Source organism: Pantherophis guttatus, chromosome 1, assembly GCF_059756535.1.
Source record: "Pantherophis guttatus breed Tessera chromosome 1, ASM5975653v1, whole genome shotgun sequence".
Classification (NCBI taxonomy): domain Eukaryota; kingdom Metazoa; phylum Chordata; class Lepidosauria; order Squamata; family Colubridae; genus Pantherophis; species Pantherophis guttatus.
In genome coordinates this window covers 269,072,866-269,095,429 of record NC_142063.1, presented here as the reverse complement: position 1 = coordinate 269,095,429, position 22,564 = coordinate 269,072,866, and the positions used below count along the sequence as shown (strand labels likewise).

The 22,564-nt window shown below is 36.6% G+C and overlaps 1 protein-coding gene across 1 annotated transcript in view; it reads right to left on the bottom strand.

Annotated features, from left to right (window-relative positions):
* Positions 1-1,691: 1,691 nt before the first annotated feature.
* FNDC1 (fibronectin type III domain containing 1) overlaps positions 1,692-22,564 on the bottom strand; it is an 80,936-nt gene continuing 60,063 nt past the window's right edge. Inside the window, exons 14-20 of the mRNA XM_034428546.3 lie at positions 18,963-19,190; positions 17,509-17,617; positions 12,801-12,880; positions 10,508-10,537; positions 7,104-7,265; positions 5,605-5,727; positions 1,692-2,577 (exon numbers count right to left, since the gene is read on the bottom strand). Of these exons, the coding sequence (XP_034284437.2) occupies positions 2,462-2,577; positions 5,605-5,727; positions 7,104-7,265; positions 10,508-10,537; positions 12,801-12,880; positions 17,509-17,617; positions 18,963-19,190 (848 nt within the window). The 3' untranslated portion in view covers positions 1,692-2,461. The remainder of the gene's footprint in view (positions 2,578-5,604; positions 5,728-7,103; positions 7,266-10,507; positions 10,538-12,800; positions 12,881-17,508; positions 17,618-18,962; positions 19,191-22,564) is intronic.

The window sequence follows — 22,564 nt, the reverse complement described above, 5'->3', positions numbered from 1 at the left end:
GTATTATTTAGTACAAAAAGGTACACTCACTTTAACAATTTCCTACTGATTACTTGTAACATCATGTAGTCACCCAACCAATGCTACAGAGATGTAAAGTCTGTCCTCATTACTGTAATTTTGACATGGTGTTGAACAACTGTAATTGACCAACACTGCCACAATTGTGCAATGCAAAAAAAAATTATACTTTCTGTTTAGATTTTCCATATGAAATGGAAAGGAAAAGCGAAGGAAGACACTTTCATCCAGCTAGGTTGGAGGGATTCTGTCTAAATATGCAAGGCATATCATCATCAGCCTACTAAAAAAAAGCTGCATAGCAAATTGGAAAGCAAAAAAATACCAATTTAGTATCTATACAGCTGTATCTGCATCCTGTACTTTTTAAACACATATGAGAATTCTGTGTGTTCACATGGTTCATCTGAGCAGAGGCTACATCATTATTTTTAATAATTTGGTTATACAGGAAGGATGTGACATAAAACAGCTTGGTTCCACATGTGCATTGGAGAACTGCAAAGTATCTCAACTATCTCTTCTTAAAGAACAAGAAAGTATTGTCATACTGATGGGATTAGGATGTTAACAACATAAATTAAAATGTACAAATAAATCCTGCATAATATCTGGCTATATGTTAAATCAGAAGTGGGCAATTGATTTTCCCAAGAGGTCACATGAGCAACTGGGACTGTTGTGGAGGACCACTGACCCCCAACCTCCTGCCAATGATGATGCCACTTAGCTCCCACTGCTGATGCCCCGCTGATTCTACAAGCCAGACAGGGACAGCCAAAAGGGCCAGTTATGGCCTGCGGGCAGTAAAATGCCCAGGTCTGTGTAATATTGTTGGTGAGGGGCTTTGCTTCTGAAAAGAAATAATGAGATACTCAAAATCTGAGTGACTCAAGCTATGTTTGGAGTTCCCGCATTTTTCTTCTTCTTTTGAAACATGTGACCTTCAAGCGATATTGTGAACTGTTTTGAAACTTTCATCTCATCAAAAGGAACTTGATACTGTTCTTCATGAAAAATAAGCCTCAAATCCACCAGGTTCAATTGAATTCATTCTCAGAGTTTGACTTTTAGGCTAAACAAATATGTGTCTGAAAAAGTCTAAAAAGGTTTCAGCAACTGAAGATTTGATGTTCAAGTTATCTAAATTTTCAAATTTAAGCACGTGTTGTGCAGCCAGGGGACAGGGTGTTCTAGTTGTGATATTATACATGTTATATTGCATTTAATATGTATTTTAAAAATAACCACCAAGGGAGGGAGGGTATAACCGAGGCTATGTAGGCAAGGGGAAAAGAAGGTGGAATTAATTTTTTTAACCCTTCTGACATTACAATTTTGTGTAGCCTCCTTTTGTGCAATAATATGGCAGATTAAGCAGCTTTTGGTTTCACTGAAATCAAACTCTTTCTCTTCCACTTAAACAAGTTTGTGATTTAGACTACAAAAAGCATCTACTGTAAAGTACCTTTAATGTACACTTGCTTAAATTTGTATTGATGTTGGACCCTCAGCCACATTAGAATATGGACCTAATAATCCACTGTTGCTGAAACATGTCATGCTCAGAATTTGATGCTGAAATTTTCCATTTTTTCCCCTTTTCTACGTTTTCTATTTCACTAGAGTTCAACATCACCCACAAGAATAAAAGCCTGAGTCATATGCGATTAATGTATTGTGCATAGTATATTTTTCACAGAATATTTTCAGAAGATTTGTTATGAATAGCACCTTTTACATAAACATTAACCCATAAACATTATTTATCTAAATTCTTTTCTTTACAAAATCTCAGTTTTAAAAAGTATTTCTGCAACCAGACCGTACTGGTTGCAGTTGTTGATTGTTTGTGCTAGCTGAATTTACAGAGTGACCTGGTATTTTGTTCAGCCGTGTGCAAACCCCCAGAAGAAGCTGTGAGCAACCCTTCCATTTGGTTTTCAGGGGTGTTTTGTAACATAGTGCAGCTGTAAGCCAACATTCTGAAGCTCACAACCCAAAATGGATAACAACAAAGAATTCTATTAATAGCAGTGGAAACTGGTTAACATTCCATAATGCAAGCACAGCATGCTTAAGTCATCTTCTTGCAAGATATATCACAATTCCATTTTTTTTTTCTGTGTGGTTAATCGAATATATTAGGCTTCACTGAGCATAGATAACTGCTCATTTCAGTTACATTTCCAGGCCTATTACAACCAAGGGGGAAAAGGCAGGACAACCCCAAATTCATCCTATATATGTCCTGAAGCAAAATAACCAACCAGCACCATTGATTTAAGGATAAGGGCATCATTGAGTTCCAGTGAGCTTCTCATGTTTCTTCTTTGAGGGATTTTTTGTTTTCTTTCATTCCCAGATGCAGTTGCTTCAAGTCCTTCAATGGTAGTTATTCAAAAGTTGTGATTAAGATCTGCAGAGGACCACAACACAGCTACCACTTCCCTGGAATTGTTACACCACACTCATACCAGCCCACGTAGTAATAGGGTGTCATATATCCAATGCGTCCAAATGATACAGGCTCTTGGCGATACTGGCGATAATAACCTGAAGGAACCAAAGTATTGAAGTTAGTATCTTAACAGTAACAGAGGGATGTAGTCACTTTATTAACTTTACTTAATACTTTTAATTTTAGTTCAATAATTACTTAATTTAATTTCTGTAAAGAAAATGAAGATGGGGGAAAAGAAGTGAGATACACCTTGCTAGCTGAGCAGTCTTCAAAAATACCCAATTGTCTCCTTCTGTTATTCCTTACGGCATGTAATTTATCCTGTTCTAGAAACAGCTTAAATAGAATTCTTTCTGCTCTGCTTGTATACAGAAGGTTTGAAAGGAATTACAATTTCTTGGCCTGTAATTCTCCTTGTGAACTCTCTTATTGGCATGAAACTCTTCTTCTTCTAATCTTTTTTGCTGCATAGCCTATGTCAACAATAATCCTGTGCTTCGCTTCAGGGGTGAAATCTACTTACCTTCCCTACCGGTATGGAAGTGCACGTGCGCGGACCCTCTGTGCATGCGCAAACCCTTCTGTGCATGGGCAGAGGGTTAAAACCAGGAAGTAATGACGAGCGGGTGGGTGGGCGGAGCCTTGTGCTGCCGTTGCTACTGGTTCTCCGAACCACCCACCGCCATCGCTACCAGTTCGGCCAAACTGGTCTGAACCAGTAGCATTTCACCCCTGCTTCACTTGGTCTTTGGTTACTTCTCTTTCTAAATTACAGATTTTCAGTTTTGCTATTGACTGAAGATCCCTTGTCTGAAACAAATGGGTTTGGTGTGGGGCCAGCCTAATTTCTTTCTGACTCGTAGAACTTCTTTCACTCATTATTCAATTGTTTGGGCTTCCTTTTTTGGCTACTGCAAGAAGTGGCGCCTTGTACCTCAAAGCTGTTGAAACCAGATGGACCTTTATATTTATTCTTTACCAATCTGCCAGTTCTAAGTTTTAAGATTGACTTTTCCTAAATTCCATGGCACCTTATCTGTTTGTTCCCAAGAGAAGGCAAGCAGTCTGAGCAGATTCTTGTATTGTAAGTAGAATAGAATAAAGTAGCCAACATACACGCTTCACATGTAGCTCTAGTTGCTTGCGTCTCACAAGATTAGGGCCAGAGAAATATGTTGCATAACCACATTTCCATTCTCAAAACTGCTTGAGTGCATTGAGTGGCTATATTCCAAGGCACTGTCTGAATTATTGTGAGAATTAGAACAACCCACAGTAATATATGCCAATTTGAACAGACAGAAACATTATGTATCACATAATAACACAGCCTGCCATTTCACATGTTAGTAGGACTCGTTCCAAACTAATAGGCAGAGACAACTGTGTCCTGTTCTGATGTAACATTAATGCCAATAACGCTTTCATGTCTATTAAATGTCCAATTTCATGTCTAATTTCTATTAAAGTAGAAATGGCTCTTGCCACGTAAACACAAATTACACTAGTGATTTAGCAGATCATAGTATTTTTCCTGCAATCTGAAAAAAAGTTCCAGAGGTGTATTCTGGCTCCCTCCACCAATCAGAGGTGACCAATGGAAAGAAGGGAACAGAGAAGGCTGAAATATTAATGCTAGCATTAAAAAAAGAGTAAAATTAAGAAATCAAAAGGAATCAAAGATAACCATTTTCAAATGATAGACAAGCCTGTAGAAAGAAGAGGAATGCTTTAAAATGTTAACAAATTCTCAGCACAACCTTTCCACACAGATAGAGGGCTACCTGAAACTCTGCCTTCTGTGCTAGGAACATTATTTCATGGTATTTTGTGATTCTTCTCCACAGTAGGTCTTATCTGGATCACTCACTCTTGCACAGAAAGCAAAGCACAGCACGAAGCTAGGATTTTGGTAATTAAGTTATTTCCTTTTCTGTGCTAAAATGCCAAGGGTTCTAAAAACTCTGCCTAGACTGAAAATGAAATAATTTGTCATAAACTTCCCCAGCATGGTACTTTGCTAATGTGTTCCATCTCTAATTCTGTTGCTAGTTGGGAGTTAACCAGGGGTGAAATCTAAAATTTGTTACTACCGGTTCTGTGGGCGTGGCTTGGTGGTGGTGGGGGTAATGTGACTGGGTGGGCATGGCCAACTTTTTTATTTTTATTTTTAAAAGCATTTTTTCTACAACCTTAATAGGTTGCAGAAAAAAATGCTTTTTGAAACCTCTGACGATCAGGCAATTCAGCTGGGATCGCCAGAGGTGTTTAAAGGCATTTTTTTTCTACAACCTCTTCAGCCGTTTTTAAAAAAAACATTTAAAAGCATTTTTTCGGTCAAAGAGGTTGTAGAAAAAATGCTTTTAAAAGTTAAAAAAACAGCCTCTGATGATCGCGTGGCTCAGCTGGGCATGGGGGGGACGCAGGGATTTTTGCTACCAGTTCTCTGAACCACCCGCCACCATCATTACCGGATCGAGTGATCCGGTCCGAACCTGAAGCATTTCACCCCTGGAGTTAACATCCCAATAGATTTAGAGAGAGCACACTGAAGGAAGACCGGCTTTTAATACTGAACTGCCTGAACACATTTGCTGATGTGTTGGGGGATCTGGGAAGAGAAAGTCCAACTTTAGTATAAAGGGAGATTAGTATAGATCTATTTCAAGCTATTTAGCTCTCATCAGCTAGCCATAGGTTTAGAGGTTAATACATCTACTTAATATGTAAGCAGCTTGGTTCAGAAGGGTATGGCTAGCTGATGAGAGCTAAACAGCTTAAAACAGATCTATACTAGTCTCCCTTTATTTATTTCTTTGTTGGTAAAACATAAATTTAACATAAAAATAGTTTGTCGCGAAGGCGACGGCCTGCGAAGGCCCCTGGATTGGGGCTAAAAGGCAAAAATGGAAGCAGTATGCTCCATCCCATAATTGGGTAGTCCAGGTTGCTCTGATAGACTGGTCCCACAGGAGAAAAAACACTCCAACTTTAGTATTACAAAATCATGGTTTTTGAAGAACTGGGCATAAGCTGCTTTATTTTACAACTTGTATGCAATGTAAATCTCCAGGGCCCCATCAAATTAATGTTGCACTTATTTATTTATTTATTTTTACCTTGAATAGGAGGCAGAGCATTCACATAGGACTGTGGTCCTGTTCGTCCATCCAGGTATGAATCTACAAACTGACAGTGATCTTCACCTCTTCCCCAACTATCCCCAATGCTGTAAAATGTATCTGGGAAAAAAGGAGGGTGAAAAGCACTTAGAATGAGTTTGCTGCAGCCAAGACTATAAATCCAGGGAAAAGAATTTTCTGTCCCTTCCTTGGTAGTAACTTATTTATTATGTTTATGAATTTCTGCAATAATAGGAGCATTATAGTGAAATAATCCATTGTCACAGTATGAAAGTGAACCAATGGACCTTGCCAACATTCTTGCATTCGGCCAAAAATAGTTGGCTGAGAATCACAGTTAAAAGTTATCTTGCCTTCAAGTGGCACATTTGCCATTGAGCTGGCAGCAGTCTTTTTGTATTGTGGTTATCTTTTTTCAATGAATTAGGAACAATTAATATGTATATAATAAAGAACTTGCACTAAAATTAGGTAGCAGAATTTTATTCCACATAAAACAGAAGAAGATGGTACAAATAGCCATACATGAATGCATGGAGAAATATTTTTCTCTCCCTCACTGAACTGAACTGAGTCTGAAAATTACAACTTGAAATGAGTAAATGAGTTTATTCCCAGACTGCGTTTTCCCCCCATGTGTAAACCCTTAAGGCTTACACATTTCGACTGTACTTTTTTAAAAAAAATCACTTCTAAGTTACATGCATACTATATTAAGCATTTCCCCCTAAAACTAACCCATTTAAAATGTTTTCTATAATGATTTAAAAATTAAAACATGATTATTGTTTCTTGGTCTGGTTCTGATATGTTTCTTTTTTAAAAAGTGACACTGACTCCATTTAGATCTGAGTTAAAATATTATGGCATCTCTTTATGCACTTGTGGAAAATGAAGTATTTCTCTGATTTTTGAGGATATGAGGAAACGAGAAATCTCCAAATTTCCAAAACTGTGTAACTGAAATGATTGAGACTGAACTGATATTTTGCATTATGCAGAATAATGCATAGTGCATCCATTGAATGATCCTACTTAGGGCATAGCACTGTTCAAAGCAAAGCATTATGTTATGACACAATAGCCTACTAAGATACAGGCTTGTTACTTTTTGAAGGGACTCAAACCACAGTTTTAACAAGAAAGAGGAAAATCAGCAAGCATCCCTTGCTCATTGCAAAATATAGCCTTTTTTCTTCCTGCTGCATCTCATTCACTTGAAAGTGGATAGAGAATTCAAATAATAGAATTTCAGATTACCCCAAATTATTAAAACAGACTAGGAGACAATCCAAAGTGTTTTCAATATATATCTTGGATAGGATTAAAAGGGAGAAATGGGGAAAGAAAGACAGAGCTATTTACTGTATGCCAGCCAATAGCTCAGATGCATTTTAATCATGCAAGGTAGTCAATTTATTTTTGAGTCTTTACTGTATCTTACTTCAGCACTGCCAGATGACCCAAATACATACCTCTTAGATCATCACTGAGGTAAATCTTGTATCTCAATGAATTACAAAGAACGACACCTACAAATTTCCTGTACCACGTTCGTTTCACATATTGCTTCCCACTGCATTCTGAGTATGTGGGATCATATTTAAAATTGAATGGGATCCAGATGGGTTCACCACCTACAAAACAGATTAAAGACTCGACTATTAAATGTGATAATATTAAACAACAGTAATTTAACAATAACTTACTAAATGTTACTACTTGACCAGACCAGTACACGATTTACTAAAACAGATTTACTTTGATTTGGAAGTGATCATGCAAACAGGGTGTTATAAGTGGAACTAGATTACTAAATGCTGAGGAAGCCTTTTGTTTTCTTCATTATGGCTCTCCGTAGGCCAGGTCCTGAAGATGAAACTCAAATACTTTGGTCAGCTAATGAGAAGGAAGGACTCACCGGAGAAGTGCCTAATGCTGGGATTGATTGAGGGCAAAAGAAGAAGGGGACAACAGAGAACGAGGTGGCTAGATGGAGTCACTGAAGCAGTAGGCGTGAGCTTAAATGGACTCCAGAGGATGGTAGAGGACAGGAAGGCCTGGAGGAACGTTGTCCATGGGGTTGCGATAAGTTTGCAACTAACAACAACAACCACTGCAAAATGTCTAGAAGAAGTCTGAATGAAGAATAATAATAATAAATCTGAATAACCCATTCTACTAGAGAGAAGTTCTCTGAGAATGGGCTCCAGCACAAGCCCAAAAGCTCAGAAAGCTAAATCTCTGATCCTGGTGACCAACCCAGATTGGATCCTGCAACATTATCCTGGGACACATATATTTGCCTTCATTCAAAGTCTGAATGGCTACATAGCAAACCACAATTTGGGCACCACGGATTAGAAAAACACTTCAGTGTGTATTCAACATTCACAACAAAATCTGATACTCTACAATGTGCTCCCAAAGATTATAGGAATTATCTACCTTTCTTTTTGAAATCAACTGTCCTTATTTTACAACCTGTGTGCTCTGACATGTAAACTGAAGCACCAATGGACTTTCCTAAAATTTTAAAATAATTACAGTTTTGAAGTAGAAAAGAAAACACCAAGGGACTGCCTTCTCAGCCTTAAAAATCAGGATAGTCCATATGTGAGAGACCACTACCTGCACCAGTGCAGGAATTCATTAGTGTTAAATTTATGTTTTACTGACAAAGAAATAAAGAGAGACTAGCATAGATCTATTTCAAGCTATTTAGTTCTCATCAGCTAGCCATACCCTTCTGGGATTCAAACCCAGGCAGGCAGATTTAGCTGATGAGAGCTAAATAGCTTGAAAAAGATCTATACTAGTCTCCCTTTATAACTTTGTCGGTAAAACATACATTTAACAGAAAAATAGTTTGTTGTGAAAGTGACTGCCTGCGAAGGCCCCTGGATTGGGGCTGAAAAGCGAAAACGGAAACAGTATGCTCAGTCCTATAATTGGGTAGACCATGTTGCCCTGATAGACAGGTCCTACCAGAGAAAAAACAGGAATTCATTAGAGTAATTTGCACAAAATACTTCAAATTTAAGCATCTGATTTAGTAGGCTCTCTAGCAGATGATATAATAGCACATAAAAGTGCCTTCTTGCTTACAATGGCCTTTGCTTCTAAAATATGAGCTTTCCTTACATTCTTTGATCTCCTACACTGGTGTCAATTGTCCCATGGCACGAGAAACATATTTTTTAAAAAAGGAGGGGAAACACCTACCACAGCACTATATGGGCTTTTCAACTTGAAAAAAGGCATAATCCTCTAAGCACCCATCAAATGAGGAATAACATGCAAAGATAAGCCCATTGAGCTCTGACTGAAATTTCTACATCAAGCTTCTCACTTTTCCTAGCATTTCAGCCACAATGTTATTGGAAAAAGGAGGAGTAGGAGGAAAAGGAAAAAAGAAAAAGACCTATACAATGAATCTGGATCACAAACACTCCACGTTCCTGCACTGTTCATCAGCAGTGTGGTTTCCCATAAAGAGGTGCCAGTGAAATCGACCATATACCACTACAGTTGCTGTTGTGAAGCCAACCATATGGTTTCTCTTATGCACTCAAAAGCAACTTGCAAGAATTATTTGGCACTTTCTGCATTTTAAATATTAAACATGAAAACTCAGGGACAAATTATGATTCTAAGACATAATTTTAATCCATTGTACAATAACACTATGTTTAAAATGTATTAAATGTCAAGTGGGTAATCTAAGCAGGCATTGACTTGAATTGAATAAGGAAAGATGCATTGCAATATTCTAATCTAAGTCACTTCTAGAACTATAGCAAACACACAAAAGTCACTAGCCTGAAATATTGTTTACTAACTTTGACAAATATAGAATTCTGTTCTTTCTCTACTCCAAGAGCTGATAAACCCTTTGGAGTTTCTTTGGAGTAGCCACTCCTTCAAATTTTGATGTCATTTTGGAACTTTAACATGACAGAAAGCAAAATGACTAATTATACAGAGAGCAATTATACTGAAAGTACTTAAATTTTAATTAATCTATTTTAATTACAATAAACTGGATTAAACAAAGTGTAGGTATTTTGCGGATGGCCTGATTAAAGTGCTATCTAGTAGTCCTTTTTAAGGTAGACTAGACTAAGATATTAGGGTTAAGAATGGTAATACTTTATTATAAGGTGATGGTAACAGAATTTTGCAACTCTGAATGTGTTTCCCCTCTATCTTTATGAGAACTAGGGAAGAACATGTCTGAGATGCTTACTCAAATTATATTTCTACCCTGGACTCAAATTTCTTTTATCTAAACATTGTCTTAGTTGTGGCTTTTCCACTGGTTCCTCAAGGTTATTCCTACTGCCTGCCCATTACTGTATACAACCAGAGGGCAGGGGCGTGTGGCTCTCAGAAGCCTAAGTGGCCAATAGGACCTGAACAAATCCTAATTCCTGAATGCAATGTATCAGTGAAGCATGCCAGATCAACCTGATATATATTGGGAGAAAAGAAAAAATATTACTTTGGAACAGGTTCCCTCAGATACTGGAGGAGGATGAGACAAAGGCAACATCATGAGACACAGCAGAAAAAAGGAGTAGCTGCAGTATATTTAAGCAATGGTTAGGGAGCTGTGAAGAAGTTGTCCTGACTTAACACCTGTCTCAGCCTCAAGTAATGCTATTTCAAGGGCAAGCATGGCACTCAGATTGAATGAAGTTCTGCATTTATGTTGTAAGGCCTCTTAAGATGAGGATACTCTTCCAAGCGCTGCTTTTCACTGATTATTTCCTTCCTTCCTTCCTTCCCCTCCATCATAGATATTAAATCACAACTTTAATCTATGCTGCGCTTATGAGAAAACAACAAAGCACCAGAAAGCAAAACTGAAACTTACCTGGTGGTCTTACAATAAGAAGAGGATTATCTGTAAGGAAATAACAATGAAATGTTTCAATGATTTACTCAAGAAATCAGCATGCACAGCCAAAATAAGACAAGCAGTTTCTGAATCTTCTTGTTGATTTGTATAATTTATATTCTGCTTCATAAACTCTGAATGACTTACATACAATATCATATAGAAATTAAAGCAACAAGTGTAATTACAAACACTTTGACATATTTCAAGAGCTTGACAAAACAGCAGTGTTTTTACCACCTTCCTACACTGGAAGGTCATTTGGACTTCAAGGATAAATTATTCTATGCTTCACTCATCTTAACATCTCTGATGAAGAGGACCCAAAGCACTGCTGCCCCTTTGTAATTTCTCCATATATTTTAGGATATACATTTCCTTTGACTCCTTTCTTTTCTTTTCCTTTTAAAGTCTCTACATTATACTAGTGCTTATATCTATAAGTGAAACCCCTTTTTTCATTGCACTTGACATCTTTTATCTTTATTTTTCATTGATTGTATTGTAATTTCTTTTATTGTTGAAAGTTGCCCAGTCATTGGAAGTTAGGCAAGATAGAAGTTTAATAAATTAGAAAGCTTGTTGCATAGTCAGCCAGATGTTCAGACTGTATTTGGCATTTTTATCCACCTACTGAGTCCTTCCCAAGAACCCGGGATAAGTAGGTATTGTTGTTTGATTATGTTCAAAGTATTGTCACAGGATGTAAACTGTTCTAAGTAAAGCTACCTTTTGCAAGTGACTGACGGTAATGTTATCAATGCCAATGGTATTCAAAACGGACAGGACTTGTAATAAAACGATGTAGTTGCTCTTTTTGCCAAGCAGACATGTTGATTTCCTTGCAGATATAGCTGCTAACTAATCAAGGCTTCAATCGATTTTTCCAGGAATCCATGTGAGGGTACTCAATTGGACATTATTTTTACCTCCTACACATGCAAAGATTCCTATTCTAAATCCATAAGAAGAACTGAGTTCATTTGGATGCAGATTTATTGAAATATGGTTATGTACATGAATTCCAAGTCATGAATTTAGGAATCTAAGGATGGGGGGAAAAAATAACCTTGGAGTTATCCAGTTAGTTTAAGGTATTAACCATACAGAATAAAATAGAATTCTTTATTGGCCAAGTGTGATTGGGCACACAAGGAATTTGTCTTTGGTGTATATACTGAGAAACACATATTGTATTTCTAAATAAATATTTAATATATTTATTTATATAAATAAATAAATATTTTATAAATACAATATGTATTATAAAATGCAATATGTATTTATAAAATACATATTGTATTTTGTTGTTACATTGTGCCAAATGACCTACCTATGATCAACCTTCCAAGTAAAAATAGCATGGGATGTTTATAGCTGGACATTTTTTAAAATTATTTAAAAGCTTTTAATTTCAAAGAACAAAATCAGCTTTATGAAATGAAAACAAGCTTCAGCTGAGAAAGGGGAAAAATCTAAAAGAAAATTTGTTTCCCAAACTTTTTGACAGACACAATTGTTTCCAATTACTCAGCTGCTCAGGATTAAAAGAAAGAAAGAAAAACTATTGTTAAGTGTCTTGCCAAGCAAGGAACAGAAATGGAATTTCCTCTTTTCATTTTTTAATGTAACCTTTTCCCCCACTCCCACTATCAGGGTAAAAGGTAAACTTTTCTTTGTGCTGAGCTTGACCCCTGACGACCTAATGGAAACAGTCATGTAGTTTTCCTGAGGAGAAAATAGAAGTGATATGCCATTCCTTTGCTTTATTATCAAGGTAGAAAAATTAAAGACTAAATCCACATCGGGCAACCTGAGAAACTGTTAGAAAACATTGATGTTGGCTTTCTGCATCAAAATACCGACAGCTGAAGCACAAATTCACTCCTTTTTGGCCAGAGACGATCAGCATTTCATCATTTGATTTTTGTTAATTCAATTCTTAACCAGCCCTCCCTGAGCAGTTCTGTCCAAATGTGCAAGTTCAAATCCCAGAATTCTCAACAATAGCCATTCTGTCTGGAGAAGTTTAGAAATAATTCCACATATCTGAAGAAAACTCAGGCTGGGCAAAGCTGTCTTTATTTCCTAACATGCCAACAGATCCTCCCCTCCTCCTCCTCCTTTTACTGGGTAGTTCCCTGATCATTCCTGTTGTCATTTGTTGTTTTTATTCTGAAATCTTAACATCCACTGGATTCTTGTTGACAGTGCTCTAATTTGTAGTTAAAAATGTTTTGTATTTTAATACTATATTAAACCACCATACCAGATTCAGTGACATAGGTGATGGATGAACTTATAGGACCATAACCATAAGGATTTGTTGCTTGGACCTTAAAGTAATACCTAAATCAAGAAAAGAGGGATAAAAAAACAAGCATCCATTAAACTGGCAGAATAACAACAGCTTGTGGTAATAAAATTAGATAAATTCCAAACAGGCTTTTTTAGAAGAAATTCTGAAAAGTTCCACAAAAGCTATTAAATACAACTTGTTTTTTGAGGCACCTCTAATGATAGCTTCATCAAAAATGTTTTATTCAGTCATGAAACCATGCAAGAACCAACAGAATTTGATAATGAGCAAAGAGCTGACAGTGGTGAAACACAATAGGTGAAGTGTTTAAATATCCAGCATTATCTCAAGCACTATGTTTACTTTCTGTGAAATTGGTTGATGAAGACAGATGGAAGTCATCAAATGTTAAACAGCCATATTAAATTCTGTGGCATGGGCACATCCATGATTTAGACCATACTTTCCTTGGAAGGAGATGTATGAATATCTCCCCAAAGAGTTGGGGGCAAAAGAAAAATCTGGTGAATAAAAATAGCCTTCTTCATAACCCTGGTAATGTATATAAAAGCCACCTTGTCAATTTGAGTTGGCTCCAATTGCAGGCCTTATTTTAATAGCAATTCTGAGTTGGAAAGATAAACTGTCTGATGTCTGGTTTAAACTGAGCCCTCGGTTGTTCTACATGCACTGTTAGCTAACCAGGGCACATACAGCCAAGATAACTTTATGTGAATGAAATTCTAAAAGTATTAATCCATCCATCCATTTTTTTTACCTTTACCATTTTTTTTTCTTTTAAAATTACCAAAGACTTAAAATATCAATCAATTTCTGAGGAAAAACAACAATAATATGTTACTAAAAGTCTTGTTTCCCAAGGATATTGATTTCATGGCAAGACATGCAATGAAACTTGTGATTAACTGTAGGAAAATATATTATTTTGTTAAATGTCCAGCACTTGATAAAATATTAAAAAGCTGCAGAACAAAAAGTTATGCCAGAATTTGGAAACTAAAGCCTTTAAAAATTGCTTTTCATGAAATGCAAGAACATAAATGAAGCCCCAATCTTGAAATAATTAAAACATTTGCCTCTTCTGCATATTTTGAATGCTGTTACAGCTGCTCCTGCACATGTGTTTATGCCCAGCCACTTCAGATTGTTTGGAAGAAAGAGAAGTACATCCCTTGAACAATGAATTATATATTGACACTAACACTTGCCATATTGTCAAATATCCAAATGAAAGGTAGGCGTCCTTTCAAAACTCTCAGAACCACGGACTTGAAAGGGCCGTAAATTCTCATATTGAAAGAAAAGAGAAACTATGAAAGGTAAATTTTTGAGTTGTCACTCTTTCTCAGCTCCTAGAAGATGGCAATGTCAAACTACCTCTGAAAATCTTTCCAAAAAACTGCAGGAACTAGTTCAGGTGGTTACTAGGAGTCAACACTGACTTGAAGGCACACACATAAAAATCATGCTGCAATATAAGGACATTTTAATAGAAGAACATATGTGGTATTGTTGGGGTTCTTTAAGCTTGATCTTTGGTTTACAGGTGTTTCATTTCTCTAGTAAGTAGCCTCATCAATATAGAAATTTTGGAGAAAGTTTTCCATAATTTCCCATTTGATCTTTTTAAATAACAGTCTTTGACACTGAAAATGCCATCCAAATTTGGATGAATCCCATTGGCAATATCCCCTTCAATTTCTAATTAAATGTTGTACAGAAAAATCTGATATGATTTCAGGGCCAGGTCCTAGGACTTCAGACTAAAAGTTGGGCTGAAGAGAAATTAAAAAACAAAAAAACAAAAGCTAATGTTGAAAAAGAGCTGACATCATCAATGATTCATTTTTGGACAAAAACTACATTCAGTTGTTAGGAAAAAATCTGCCAGAACATTAGAAGATAAATCATCTAATTAATTGAATTATCATTCCTATTTGCTTTTGGACTTGACTACTACTTCTGAAATTCAGTAACAGTGACTTTATATCACCAGAGATTCAATATGATGGAAAGCAAAAACAAATTCCTTAATTTTAATTGAAGAAAATGTTAAAATATATTATCTGAGTCACAGTTCTGATTTAACTGTAAAACGTATCATGTGGTCTGTTTTCCAAAAAGAAAAAATACAGATCAGCTTAGACACAATATTCCTTGTCTTCCATTACTGTAAAAATAAAAATTAAGAAAGAATCATAGCAGAATAAGAAAACTCTAAGGAGTATTTAAAGCTGAGTTTTACCCAAAATCTGAATAAATAAAGCAGCATTCAGTTGCTATTGCAAAATTGCAAATTGGGGGGTCCTATTCACAAGAAAGCAACTGATTTTGTTTAAGAAGGGCAACTTTTTAAAATAATAAAATGTTTTATAGCTGCTCTGGATAGCTGAGACAACCCTACCCACATTAATAGTAAATTATATTAAAAATAAAACCATACTCTTCCTTTCAGAGAAATAAATACAGTATAAACACTATGGCAAAGTATTTTAAACTTGATAGATGAAGCAATTTGCAACATAGCTCGAGATTTAGCAATCTTTTTAATCACAATCCATCATAATTCTGAGTTCCAAATTCTTTAGCCAACCTTGGCTCATCCTTGGCTAAACAGGATTGGCCCTGATTAGAAATTGGATGGAGGAATGCCTGGGAATTCCAGAGCTTCTGACTAGACTGGAAAGTTGAAAAAACATTGCAAATTACTTCTGTAACACTGCCACGAACGTCGGCAGGAAAGAGTAATCAGGAATTAAGCTCAACTTGAGGGTGTTTATGCTTCTACCTTAGTGTCTACAGATTATTTTTTTACATTTTTCTAAGTGTGAATTTTTAAATAGGCAAGATCTGAGGTGTTACAAGGCAGATATCAAACAGTTGCAGAGCTTAGAAGGTACAGAGGATAATAATAGTTAAGAGATAATAAAAGAAGAATAAAATCTTAACTCATGTATTAAAACAATGGTGTGTCGGTTATTTCTATATTTTAACCTATTTCTGACTATATTAAAATGTATACTAAATGAATAAAATGTACAGTGTAAAATACCTTAGGCAGGTATTTAGTCAAGCAACAGCCTAAAGTTCAATTGAACAAGTAGACATAAGGTCCTTCAAGCAGGAACCACAACAAAGCCTGAGGAACGCACTACAGGCAGCTCAGTTTCTGTGAATCAGTTTCCTCACAATCTGCGTATAATCATGAACACATGGATTGAAGCTAGCTTAATCTCCCAGTTCAGGTTGCTAAATTGCAGAAATTTTACAGTGCTTGAGGGGCAATTTTAAAGTCACAAGATAAGGAGCTACTTTTGCCTGGGAGTTCTGGGAGAAAGTGATGCAGATGATACTTAGCTGTCAAAGAAAAGGCAAAGGCTTCAATCCTATTCTAAAATTCTGTTTCCTTATTATATAATCTAGAGCGGGAAGGGCCGGATTTAGATGAAAAGAGGCCCTAGGCTATTCCACTTATGAGGCCCTTTCACCTATAGTGAAAGTGTAATTTTAATTTTGCTAACAATTTGAATGAAGGCCCCTCTTGATCTTGAGGCCCTAGGCTGAAGCCTAGTTAGCCTATAGGAAAATCCGGCCCTGAGAGCGGGGATTTCTGGTTAGGAAATATAAGCAACTGAGCAAAAGATCTTGAGTACAAGTAAGTTCTTGGTGCTTTCTGAGCTTGGCTGAACTAAATTCAGAGAGCACCAAGGGCCCCTCATTTCAATCCTGAGCTACTAAGAATCTCCTCTATAATATTATTAATGAGTTCCTCATATGCTAGTGTCACTGCTATATTTTTTAATTTATTGTTGTTGTGATTCCTGACTGTTCACCAGATTCTGAAAGATGAACATCTTTGCCTACAATGTTCTCCCACAATTGGATATTGTTAGATTCAGATGCTCAGCCTTATTCTCAGCACTGTGGGCACAAAAATTATTGTTCCCAACAAGGAGCAGAAGGAAAATGCCTAACAGCTACAAAATGATCCAATGAAAGTCTATGGAGATTCTCAATCATTCAGATCATGGTTGTCCCAAAAGTGCTTTTCAAAAGGCAACTGGACTTTCTTTCCAGTTGCCTTTTGAAAAGCATCTCTGGTCTCCAATGAAAGGCTTCAAGTGGAGAATATTGGCTGATAGCACTGGAGCTTTAGTGGGAAGGAGGACTACAAGCAGTGGTGTTCATAACAAGCCACAATGGTATCAAGATGACAATATACAAAATGACATCAATTACATTATGACATCATAGTCCTTGATGTAAGTACATAAATGGCATATTTTGCATTGTGATGCCATTGTTCTCATAGCAATAGCACTTAGATTTATATACTGCTTCACAGTGCTTTACAGCCCTCTCTAAGCGGTTTACAGAGTCAGCATATTACCCCCAACAATCTGGGTCCTCATTTTACCAATGTCAGAAGGATGGAAGGCTGAGTCAACCTTGAGCCAGGTGAGATTTGAACTGCCAAATTGCAGGCAGCCGGCAGTCAGCAGAAGTAGCCTGCAGTACTGCATTCTAACCACTGCACCACCATGGCTCATATGCCCCTATTTGTTTCCTCACAATAGGAATATTAATGTTTCTATATACCTTTCCCTCCCCACCCCTCTAAATCAGGCTTGTTATCTCATGTCTTTTGGAATAATACCTTGTATTTGGTTTCAAGTTTTCAATGGGCAAATTACTGCTTGCTGCACTCTTGGTTGACCATTTGTTCCTGATGACATCTTCATAGGATGCACTGTAAACTAAATAACCTGCCAAGAGAAAGATGTCATGGATATATTAGACCCCAGGGTATTTCAGCAGCCTAATACATCATACAACATCATGTGGCAAAAGTATTTCATTAGTATGTTCAAAGCTGGAGGGAATTCCCATTTCTGCCAAGAAGAGATGACAGCAAAGCTAGGTGGGGAATAGGGCTCAATCAACATTATGCAAGTATGCATTAGCTATCTGGCTAGGTACTTCCCATTTCTAATAAAGATATGGAACACTTTATTTTTTACCAGAAAAAAATGCTTCAAAGTGTGCATGAGTGCACATACAGCACTGCTCTATGACTCATTAAAGCAACTGTAGCTTTTCCCAAGATTATATGGCTCCTATAAACTTTTGAAAAATCCTACTGTTCACATTCCTAATGTCACTCTGTCTCAGCCCCCAGAAGAGGGCCATAGCAAACAACTTCCGAAGGTCTTACCAAGAAAAACACAGGTATTAATCCAGGCAATAGCAGTAGCACTTAGATTTATATACCGCTTTACAGTGCTTTACAGCCCTCTCTAAGCGGTTTACAGAGTCAGCATATTGCCCCCAACAATCTGGGTCCTCATTTGACTGACCTGGGAAGGATGGAGTCAACATTGAGTCGCTCAGAATTGAACTCCTGGAGTGAGCAGTGAGTTAGCCTGCAGTGCTGCATTCTAACCACTGTGCCACAAGTTGCTAGTAGTTAAGATTGACTTGATGGAGCAAATAAATAAAATTTTATTAGTGGAGGAAGAAAGTAATAGCCATAGATAAGAGATCTTAGGCTTCTAAGGGCACTGAATCCTTCAACATTGTAATTTCCTACCTCTTTAGCAGCTTTTAGACTTTCCCATCAAGTAAAACTACACATTTTAGTTCTGAATCCAGGAAATAAATTAGCAGTATTTATAAAAGCAAAATATAGAATACATACAAGACTGCTATGTATCCTCAAATAAAGCCCTTCTCCAAGTACTGTCAAATGTGGGTATCTGATATACATTTATAAGAGGCAGAGACTTTTTATTGTGGCACCGTAATTTTGAAAAAAGCCTCTCAATTAATAGATCAATCAATAAAGCCTCTCAAGAAACATAAAGTAGAGAGACTGGTCTTCACATTATGATTTTTCAGTAGCATTTTATTTATTGGTCATGTTAAAAAAAGATTAGCTCTGTTAGACCAACATTTATTTCTTATCGGAAAGAAACCAAGTGGAATACCACTGAATGAAAGACATGGAGAATTTATTGAAAAATAAAATGCAGACAAAAAATGAAAAAAAAAAGTTCTGTTCAATTCAGCCTCCATTAACCAGTCTAACCATTGCGGCAAGCATTAATGTACCTGTGACCAGATCTCCATGGGTAGGTGCAGCCCAGTCAACAATCACAAAAGAATGACAGCCTTCCACAGCTACTATTGTGATGTTGTGAGGAGTTTTCTGAGGTTGCATCCCTGCATTCAAGTTCTTGGGAACAAGTTCATCCAGGCTCTCTACTTGGAAGTGATCTAGTGCCTCTGTCAAAGAACATGGAGCCGCTGGGTCTTTGTTTAGATAAGTCACATAAGGAGCTGGAAGAAATCGCAAGACGAGACCATTCAGTCTAAAAAGGTTGTGGTGACGATGGATTAGTAAAAGGAAAAGTCAGACTTGACATTCAGACAAGTTTCCAAGACTAATTGAAAGTGCAAATTGGGTTAAAATATACCAAAGACAGTCCCTGAACTTAGAAATTATCTATTTTCCTATCATTTGCTAACTTTGCAAATTGGAAAAAAAGACTTATTTTATGTCTGCAAAAGGAGGACACAAAAATTTAAGGGGATTTATTTAAAAGATGCATAAAAATGAGCTTAGCCACTGCACTTATGTGTAGCAATGAACGGAGCAGGCAAATTTCTGTAAGTTTAGAATAATGAGCCCTGGAAACATGTTGCATATATAAAGGAATATTTAAAAAGCCTGGCAAAGCACCAGGCCCAGAGAAGGTAAATCCTTCTGCTTGTGCTGACCAACTGGCCTTCATTTTCATCTACATCTTTAATAAATCACTAGAGATGTGTTAAGTCCCTTCCAGCTTCAAACACTTTACTATCATTCCAGTGCCAAAGAAACCCTCCATCAAGGAGATGAATGATTAGAGGCCAGTTGCTCTAATATCCGTAGTTATGAAAACCTTAGAAAGGTTAGTGCTGGCCCACCTGAAAACCATTGGCAGATGATGCTGTTGATATGGCTCTGCATTATATCCTAAAACATCTTGAATCTCCAAGGTCCTATGCAAAGTCCTTTTTGTCCATTCAATACCATCATTCCAGATATTCTTCTATCTAAACTGATTCAGCTAGCTGTACCTGACCACACTTGTAAGTGGTATGTAACCTTTCTAACAGACAGGAAGCAGCAGGTGAAGTTAGGGAAAATCACATCAGATACCTGTACAATTAGTACAGTCCCCCCCCCTTTCTCTATATATACCGACTGCAACTCAAAGAAACCCTCTGTTAAAGTAATTAAAAGCCAAGAGAATGGATTGTACAAGGGTTATGATTATGATAGTCTCAACTAGAGGTCACTATATTTTCAAATATCTGCTTAGAATCTGAGTACTTAAAGGTTAAACATAATGCTCAGAATACTGCAGAGGGTACACTATGGACCTAAACCAATTTTATGGTTATTTTTTCTCTCTACAACTCTAATGTGAAATGATTAAAAGATCCTTGATTAGCTGCATCACACATAGGAAACACACAAGGCTTCAATTCAATGGCTGCCATCTTGACTTATCTTTTTATCTATACCTTGTGAACAGCCTTAAGCAGCAACCTACAGAAATAATGAAGATAGTAGTCTTAGCAAGTAGGCAAGAATGCCAGTTGGTTTTCTACTGAGACACGAAGTTCATCTTCCAAATTTTATGAAGAATATTGCTACTCCAGCTCAATTTATCACTTTTATATTTTATAGCCATAAGAAGGGTTCACGCAAACAGAACTTGTAAATTAATGGGCACACATATTATCTCAAAAGGTCAGCTTGAGGTTGAAAAATCTCTTTGCACAAGTCAGTGGAAATATTTATTCTGTTACAGTTTACAGTTTTGTTAGAACAATAATTCTTCCCTTTCTCCCTGTGAATGCCATAAAATGTTTATAACAAAAATGTCAGTTAATCTTATTAGATTTTGTCACTCTAGAGGAATTATTTCCAAGAGTGCATTTATTTTTAAGCACTGACGTTGCTTTTTGTTCCCAAATGATCTAATCTCAGTTGGTGAGAGTAAAGGAGGACTTCTTGACAGCCTGATAGGCATACCTAGTCAAAGAATTGATTGAAACCAAAGCAAAAAGCAGTTTCTTCAAAGGAACAAACTGATTCAAATTTACCACCTAAAAATCATTTTTACAAGCACTTTTTTTTTCTCTTTTAAAAACAGCTTTTTCGGGGACAAACTTTAGCTTACATACAGTTTCATATCCTGTTATATAGACTGCATTTTAAAACTGAAAGTAATTCTATCATTTCTCTCTCTCTCTCTCTCTCTCTCTCTCTCTCTCTCTCTCTCTCTCTCTCACTCAGAGAGCGAGAGATTGTTACTGAATGCTTTCATAAGAAAGGAAATTCAGCTATTTCCTCTCCTGTTGCAAACCTTTAAAAAAAGCTCTTTTTTTTAAAGAGAACATTTGCTTTGAGAGAAATCTCTCTACTTGGCATTGAACCTCAAAGGATCACCTTCTGATATAATAATAATAAACTTTGGATACAGTTCCTCTTTTCATTTTCACATGATGCAGTTCTTAATCCAGAAGTACAACATTTTTCTATTATTTTTCAAAAATGCAAGTTTAGATTTGTTTTGTTCATAGATGTAAGTTAGACATTCAAGGGGTGTGCCATTTACTGCATTATAAAGAAGTTTAAAAAACAATTATGCACCACAGCATAAAACATAAAATCAAAGGCTTGCAATTACACTGAAAGAGCAGAACGTGATGTCCATCACTTAATAACTATGGGTATGTCCTTCCAGTCTCTCTTTGTTATGCACAAAGGTTTGCATCTATGAAACAAACAAACAAACCCCGAAGAAACTTTATTCATTCCGACTATTCTTTTCTCAAATTAGGTTTAGAGTTAAGACTGTGGAGCAGCAACATAATTCATAATGTTAAAATCACAAATCCATATGAAGCTGAATCTACGTCAAAAGAAGGGAAATGAATTGCCAGGTGAAAGACACTTACTGGACTGAAAGAATTATTCTTCCTATATAGGCCAACTTCTACATTGGAACAAGACACTGCAGTTTTGTATAATTTCCACACTTTCAAGAGGTTGAAGAATACTGTACAGATTTTTGAGAAAATATCATTCTCTTTGCCAATTCCAGGGAGAAAATATCTTTAATGTTTACCACAGAAAATGCTTTATTCTTAGAAGGAGCAGATAATGACTCAATTTTTCTCTATTTTTCTCCAAGTTCTTTCAAAGAGTGTCAAAATTGGGAGCACTATGTTGTCAAGTTCAGAATGAAGATCAGAATAATTTCTTCACAACAAAAGGCAACAATGTTTGAATTACTTAGTTTAGGGAGAAATGTGTGTAAAAAGGGACAGAGCTGATTAAAAGCCAACAACCTTTGTCAGGTCTTTTCCATTGTCAAAACTTATGTGGGAGAAGACTGCAAGAGCTTTTCATGTCCTCTCGTGCAAGAACATGTACATTTCAAAAGAAAGTGCACAAAACCAGGAAAACCTCATGAGATTTTGTCAGTCTTGTAAAATCAGCATTCTAGTGCAAGACCTTAGATTTTTACAATCCTTGTACAAAATGATAAAAATCTCACAAGGATTTCCAATTTTGCAAGAATTCAGAATTTTAAAGTTTTACTTTATTTTATCTTATGCGCGGGGAGGGAGAATTTCTATAGGGAGGAGGGTTC